The sequence below is a fragment of the Schistocerca americana genome, chromosome 7, assembly GCF_021461395.2.
Source record: "Schistocerca americana isolate TAMUIC-IGC-003095 chromosome 7, iqSchAmer2.1, whole genome shotgun sequence".
In the NCBI taxonomy this organism is placed as follows: domain Eukaryota; kingdom Metazoa; phylum Arthropoda; class Insecta; order Orthoptera; family Acrididae; genus Schistocerca; species Schistocerca americana.
Genome location: NC_060125.1, coordinates 600,542,422 through 600,550,625, shown reverse-complemented (window position 1 = coordinate 600,550,625; position 8,204 = coordinate 600,542,422). Strand labels below are relative to the sequence as shown.

Here is an 8,204-nt window from a genome sequence, read left to right as displayed (position 1 = left end):
CTTGACCCATCACCATCCATCACAAAGAAATTCTGTGCTAAAGACTCTGGGACATAGAGCTCAAATGCTGTCAGAAAACGAGAGCCTCAGTAAATAATTACAATGCCCATGAGTAGTGTTCCCACGGAATGGGTATTCAGATTGACAAATTGAGCAGATGTTGCAGCCACAATCAATAATGCTTGAGGAAGCATTTGGTGTCTGAGAAAGAAAAAGAAATGCTTATCTACATTCTGCTGTCCCAAATTCTGCATGCAGGTCACATAGCCAGTCTAGAGCAATGGCGAAGTTCTGCATTCCAGCCCTAGACAGGCCAATCGGGTCCAACTGACAACCATGTCATCCTCTGCCAATTACATCACTGGATGTGGTGTGGAGGGGCAAGTGAGCAGCACATTGCTCTCGTCGTCATTGTCCTGACCTTGGAACCGCCACTAACTGGTCAAGTAGCTCCTCAGCTGGCCTCATGAGGCTGAGCACACACCATAAGCCAGTCTATGGGGGTACCAAAAGTTTTTACTGCCATTTCAAAGTTTTTCCTCATTTACAAGTTCATCTGTGATGTTCAAGTATAGCCCATTCTGGTCTACAAGCCAGGTAAGAGCACTACTTCAGGACAGGTCCTAGTGAAAATCAGAAATTGAACTTGGTTATAAACAGTGGTGTGACACCAACAACTGGTTGGAGCCCAGATAATGAGTATGCATAATGAAACACCTCAGAACAGCTAAAGTGTTCGTCAAAATACTGCGCACAAACAAAAACAAAAAACAACTCAGTTGAACAGGTAGCAGCACACCATTGATCAATAATGCCAAGAAAAGGTGAGAAATCAGTTTGTACCTATACTTTACCTATCATCGGGCACATTTTATAATGAAATAGTTATTTAAATCATTCCAATTAAATACAAAAATTAGTTTTAATTTTTAGGAATATGTAACTGAGGAAAAAAAATTGTTAATGCAGCACCTTTTTTCCATGTTATAAATACATGAACCTTCTCAATGTATGCTTCACAAGGACATCTGAAGCTGATGTCCCATAAAAGTGACATGCTGAAGGAGAACATGCTAGGCATAGCTTTCTGCTGAATATTTAATGGGTGATGAAAAGATGCTACAGATACAAGTGTGGAACCATACTTGTAACGACATACAACAAACAGTTAATTTCAATTCCATCTCAACTTCAGCATGATGGTTATTCAGGTAATTCAGCCCCCTTACTGGTGAACACAATAGCTGATCTTTTAATAAATTGTCAGTTCCAAAATCTTATAATGGGATTCAAGATATTAAAAGAATGCAAAACTTCAGTTCATTAAGGTTTTTTCAGTTGCTTGTGCAGTCCACATGCAGTAATCCAAACACAAATAATTCAAACATAGTAAAGTTTGTTAATTTGACATCATACTTAATACATCAATACAGTTTACATTTCTGAATGTACAGTCTCCTCATTTCATTATTCATCTAGAACTCATCATGGAAAGATCGAGCTGTATCGACCATCTTGCTGTTGAGGAAGGGTCCTGCATGAGCCAGTACTTCCATTAGACTCACAGCACCATCTGCATCTGTGTCAGCAAGCTGAAGCAACTGCGAAGCTTCCTGACGTGCGTGCCGTGGATTGCGTGGGTCCATGTACATCTGAAAGTGAAAGATATTAAGCACAACTCAAAACCATGCCACTCAAGTTAATTCTTTATTACCCATTGTGATGTGTGTGTCCACGATACGCTATCAGGGAACTAGTGGACATCGCTGCATTAATATTGCTATGTATATATTTTCCACTGGTAAAGGAAAACCTTGCTAAAAGTTTGCAGAATTCTTATAGTTACAGACTGCACCTGCAAACTGCGCTGTCTTTGAGTTTCATTGTTAACCCTCTGCTCTGTGTTGTCTCATCAAATTAGTTCATGCCTGGAAATAGGCAACCCAATGAACAGATTTGCAAACCGGGCTAATGTCACACCTTCCTGGACAATTCCTGTCAATGATTTGCACATGCTCATTAATGTTTGATGCGTCACAAACAGTGCCTGTATTGAGCACCTGTAGTGTGAGTTCCAAACTTGAAAAGATGCTTTAGCCACCGGTCAATGTCTATTTCTGACACATACACTCTCTCTCTCTCTCTCTCTCTCTCTCTCTCTCTGCTTCTAAGACATTAAGACATTATTTAAAATAAACATAATGTATTTCACTACCCCCTCCCTCCCCTCCCCCAAAAAAAGGAAGAGAAAGAAATGGTAGTCAAAGGGTTAGGACAATAGCTTTACTCATGAACAGGATAGGGATCTGGGAACATTTCTCACACCAGCATGTCATTGTTGTCACGTCAAATTAGAGCAATAATTCAGTCTTTCAATGATAGCCTCACAAATATTCATAAAATTATATTTGATGAAGTAAAAATCTTGACCCGCATATCAACTTTTTGATATTCTGTCACCAAAGAGGCCACTGAGATCAAGTTGCACAACAACTTTCACTGGGACAGTGGAAATATTCTTAGTCTTGCATGGAGTGTTGAGAGACTGCAGAGAGATTCAGAGACTTGTTTGTGTTTCAATGGCACCAACAGCATCACAGACAATAACAAACACAATCTTTGGCAACATGAGGGCAGAAAGTTATTCCTGATGAAGAAGACTGATATTACTGTCAAAAGCACAAATTTTTATTTTATTTTGATGCTGCAAGAGAATAGAGAATAATTCAAACAGGATTGTGATGACACACACTTATAAGATGAAGTGGAGCAACCGAACACATTTTAAGACCAGTCTCCTCCAGTGATTACATTTCCCACAGTTACAGTAAAAATGCTCATACGACAATTGTGTGGATTTGTCTGATTACCTACTCATCTTTTACAACTGAAATTTGTTGTCTTTATTCCCCAAATATGTTTTATAATCACATCAGATATCTTCAGTGGCAGCATGCAATGAACAGAAAATAGTATTCTAAGTTATGAAAACCATATTTATACATTTATGTCATTACTACATTTGAAACAGTCACTAGCCATTTGAAACAGTCACTAGCAACAAAATGTAGGTACATTTCATTTAAGCTGTTTTGTATATGCATATTTATTATTAATGCATGCAACTTACTCTGATGAACAAGTTCACAAAATCTCAGTTTGGGAGCCCACTACTGTGTGGCATCGATAGTTTGTATCAACCACGAAACTTAATATCTGTGAACTCTAAGTGCTCTCTCGAGCCTCCATCTTAACTTCACTTTAGTCGGTTCTTTGTTGTACTTCATTCTGTACGGATGCAGTGTCAAGTGTAAATATACTCGAACTATGACATATATGGGAATTAAGTTTTCTATATCCTGATTACCGATCCCGTTCGCACAGTGGTGACCCCCAGTGTTCGTTCGTGTTTTGAGTCTTCTGCGCCAATGTTTATGCAACAGGTTATATGCAGTACGCAATGACCATGCCAAACAATGCCTTGTTCGAAGATGTGGAAGCACAACTCTGCTCACTTAGTTTCGTCGTTTCTTCACCGACAGCGTATTCATCATTTACCAACGCCATGTGCTAATCTCATTCGTTTTCGGCGGTTGACAACTACGCCGTTAGAGCGAACAATGGACTCGGGCTTCGTGTCACTGGATTATGCCCATCCGACAGTGAAATGTGAACTGAACAATATTTTGAATTGTGTCTCTTCACATCGAGTGTTTCACGAACAAAGTGATCTCCATTCTCCACGTGTTTAGCCACCCACGAGCATGCTACATTGGTTACTGTTAGGCCGTGTGCAACGCCACCATTACTACAAACCATGCCGCAACTGTTCCATGCACGTGGTGTTCCAGTTGTGTCTAATTTACATGCACAATTCAGTGTTTCGCGTAACATGGACCCCTTACTTAACCTCAGTGTCCCACCACATGAACTACAGGCATGTTATGCATCAGATAGTTTCCACGCAGGTGGCGTTCTCAATCCCCCATACACCCCCCCCCCCCCCCCTCAAAGATTGCGGGGCTCCCCATTTCCGATCGCTCAACTGCCTGCTGCTCCCACAGCACCGTCGTTGTCTGCCGCGCCGGTCTCTCGCCCTATTCCGGAAGCGTGTCATTCCCACGGTACTGTCCATGCCTGCCGTGCCACATTTTTGTGACAGTCAACTATGCCAGCTGCCGCAACTACGGATTTGCTCGCATGGTTTAAATCTGGTCATACCGTGCCGGACTCTGACTTAACCTCAGTCCAGCTGCTAGCCTAGGAGACACCGAAACCGCCGTCATCACCCCCCCCTGGCCGCCTGCCAAAGCTACCACCCTTATACGAGGACAACCCGGCACCGTGTTTCGCACTCATCGAGTGCCTCTTTGAGTTACATCATGTGTCTTACGACAACTCAAACTTTCTCTGCCTCGCCACACACCTCCATGACCATTGAGATTTGATTTGTGACCTGCTCCTTTCACCGCCACCTGCACCAAAATACGAGTTTGCAAAGAAGACTATAATGGAATGACTTGCCTGCTCACCACAAGTGTTAATAATCAAGATTCTCTACGAGGAGCACCTGGGGGAACACACCCCCTCACAACTCTGGTGCCACCTTCGAGTGCTCGTGAACGAGCATACCATGCCTGACGCTACACTATGGGCTGTGTGATCTGGCAAACCACCTACCAATCTACAGATCCATCTGTTACCACAGTCATTCGAGTCCATTGGCTCCTGTCTACACATCGCTGACCAGTTGTATTCGCTGCTGCAGCAACATCAGCCAGTTCATTCCACACCGTTCTTTGGCACAGCTGCCCCCGCATACCGATCTTCGACTGGCAGAGGCAGGGCTCTCTCTGCTGTCACCTTGTCTACTTCTCCTGGCAGCGTCGGCGACTCTCTCCACTGTCTGAGCACTCCAGGATTGCCCATACACCTTACATACCGATCTATTTACTGGAACAAATCAACGAGTTCAAGCCGCAGTCTCCACCTCCTCCTCACCCTTTCTGATGGTACCACAAAGTGTTCGGTGATGACGCCAAGAAATGCAGGTTGCCATGCCAACACCCAAATGCTGACCACAGGAACTAAGAGACGCCGAGTCCTTCAGGGAACTTAACAGGCGTCCTCATACATTACACTCCGTTCACTCATTCGCCCGGCTGTGTGGTCGTCTCTATGTGACTGACAATGCGTCAAGTCTAGCTTTTCTGGTTAACACTGGTGCTGATGTGTCGATCATACCTACTTCAATGGCTCCACCCACTTCCTCACAGACGAAGTCACTTCTACGAGCTGTCAATGCAACGACGTTACCTACCTCAGGCTCAGTAAAGGTTATGGTGACTCTATCTCCTTCTCTATGTTTTCCATGGACATTCTACATTGTCAACATCAATGAACCCAATCCTCAGTATGGATATTTTGTCTCATTACAAACAATCTCTGAACGTCGTACAGGGTTCAGTGCTCCACCATCCTACGAACACTCACATACTGTGCACATGCAGTTATGTCCAACGCTCTGTTTCCACCGCAACATACGATATCATACGTGAGTGCTCCGCCCTCGTGGGCAACATTGTGACCTGCGTTATTGACCTACTGTCAGAATACGACTCAGCGACGCAACTCCGCCAGGACAATGAGAAGCTGAAAAAATGCATTGCATCCCCTTGCAGCGAGCTCGTCGAGGCTCGCACCTCGCTTCTGCAACTGCAGTCCACAGCGTCGCCACCTAACAACTCTCATCAGGTTGGTCAACAAAATTTACTTGCGTGTGACATTCCTACACCCCCGTTGTGCTCGCCTCATCCAATGCCGTGTGTTTCAAACAGTGCTGCTAGTGACAATCACGCATGTGTTGTGACCACGCTCACCTCTTGGACAGCTACCGTGCGTGTTGATAAACATTCCTCCTCTCTCACTCACTGGCCACATGACCCAGCAGCCATTGTGGCCCCACGTGTGACGCCAGTGCTGCTCTCGGGCGCGCCAGTTGTCCAGTGCAAGGTTAACAGCGGACAGTTGCCGCCTGTTCCGCTTTGCTCGACGCTGCACACGCACCCACCCTCTTCACACAAGCACACTCCGCGCTCCCGTAAGAGACGTGTGACTTTTGTGCTGCCTTTCCCCACTTGCGCTAATGGCTATGCTTCATTGCACCCTACTCGTCCGAAGACTCGGCGCCAGGACGTTAACCAATCTCATGTGCAGTTCTCAGTTTCTTCCATCACTGATGGAACAAGAAACAAGATAGTTACCACTGCCGGCCCTCCTATTAGGCATAAGGTCCAATGCCTCAACCCTATCAAGTTGCACATGGCCTGGCAGCAGATTAGTGAACTTTTGGCGGCAGGTGTTCTGCAACCCTCAGACAGCAACTGGTCTTCACCAATCCACCTCATCCCCAAACATGACGGAACTTTTCGAATGTGCGATATTACAGACGCTTAAATGCTTGTACCGTCATGGACAGTTACTCAGTGCCGAACATCAATGACTTCACTCATATGTTATTGGGCGCCACAATTTTCAGTGTTATTGACTGTAAACGCGCCTACCACCGGATTCCCGTGGTGGCGGAAGACATTCCTAAGATGGCTATTATCAGGCCGCTCAGTTTATTCCAATACCACTTCATGCCGTTCAGCCTAAAGAATGCGGCACAAACGTGGCAATGTTTTATTGACTCTATCTTGCGACAGTTTGAGTTTTGCTTTGCTTATCTGGACGACATTCTCATTTTCAGCAGCTCAGTGGAGGAACATGAAAAATCTTCTGTCTATGGTCCTCCAGACCTTGAACTCCAGTGGTGTCGAGGTCAACAAAGACAAGTTTCAGTTGCGCCAGGCGTCAGTCTCCTTCCTAGGTTACACCATCTCCACTAACGGAATGCAGCCTCCCAAATCTCATGTGCAGGCTATCACGTCTCTGCCGCCCCTGGCTACTTACAAAGAGCTAGGCCATTTCCTCAGCACCATCAATTACTATTGTCGCTATCTGCCGCCTCTGTTCAGGCACCCTTGACGGATGGGCTATCAGGCACACAAACTTCTGGTATCAAATCCGTCTCTTGGACGGCTCCGATGCTAGAGGGCTTCAAGGCTCTGAAGACTTCTGTAGCTCACACTGTGACACTCGCCCATCCTGACCCCTCGGCCGAGTTATTCATCACTACGGATGCCAGCGACATTGCGGTGGGGGCAGTATTGCAACAACGCAAGTGTGACACGGTTTCTCCCCTTCATTTCTTCTCCTAGAAACTATCTACAGCTCAGAGAAAATATTCTGCATTCAATAGAGAGCTCCTTGCTGTTTACAAGGCAATCACACATTTAAGTCCCGACGTCGAGGACATTCATTTTTCGTCCAAACCGATCACAAACCACTGGCAGATGCAGTCTGCAACCCATCTGATCTGCAATCCATCTGAGGACCCACCCCCTCGACGTTACCGCCACTTTGACCTGGTATCTCAATTCACAATGGACGTCCGTTACATCAAGGGTGCTGATAACATCGCTGCAGATTTCTTCTTGTGGATTGGTGCTTTTTCCTGCATCGTTGATCTTTCCGATCTGACCTCACTCCAAGCTTCTGATGAAGATTCTCAGGCTCTCCTTCGAGACCCACAAATGTCACTTGTTTTCACAATGGCTTAATTTCCTGGCATTTCCGATGAGGTGTGGTGTGATTCTTCGACCAGCCCCATCCAGGATGCACTGACAGGTTTTCGACACCCAGCATAACCTAGTCCACCCAGGCATTCGAGCCACCACACGTCTCATGTGAGAACGTTTTGTTTGGAAGAATATCAAACAGGACTGCCAAACCTGGGCATGCAGCTGCATCGCTTGTCAGTGCAACAAGATCAGCCGCCACACCTCCCCACCTCTGGGCAAGTTCGACATTCCCGCAGGACGATTCCGTCACATACATATTGATCTGATCGAGCCTCTTCCTCCTTCGGAGGGCCATAGATATACGAGGGCCGTTCAAAAAGTAACCTCCGGTTGATTTACAAAAATACACCAAGTTAAATAAAAATATTTTAATATATACATCTTACAACTACATCTTTGCACTATTTTTCTACATAGTCTCCATAGCGATTGAGGCACTTATCGTATCTCTTCACAAGCTTTGAAATTCCTTCTGCATAAAAATCACCCGCTTGTGCCTGGAGCCAGCCTGTGACCGCA

General features: G+C 45.3%; 1 protein-coding gene across 2 annotated transcripts in view; it reads right to left on the bottom strand.

Moving 5' to 3' along the window:
* Positions 1–1,314: 1,314 nt before the first annotated feature.
* LOC124621919 (45 kDa calcium-binding protein) overlaps positions 1,315–8,204 on the bottom strand; it is a 185,269-nt gene continuing 178,379 nt past the window's right edge. For both annotated transcript variants that reach the window (XM_047147424.1, XM_047147425.1), the window contains exon 7: positions 1,315–1,652. In XM_047147424.1, the coding sequence (XP_047003380.1) occupies positions 1,476–1,652 (177 nt within the window). In that variant the 3' untranslated portion in view covers positions 1,315–1,475. The remainder of the gene's footprint in view (positions 1,653–8,204) is intronic.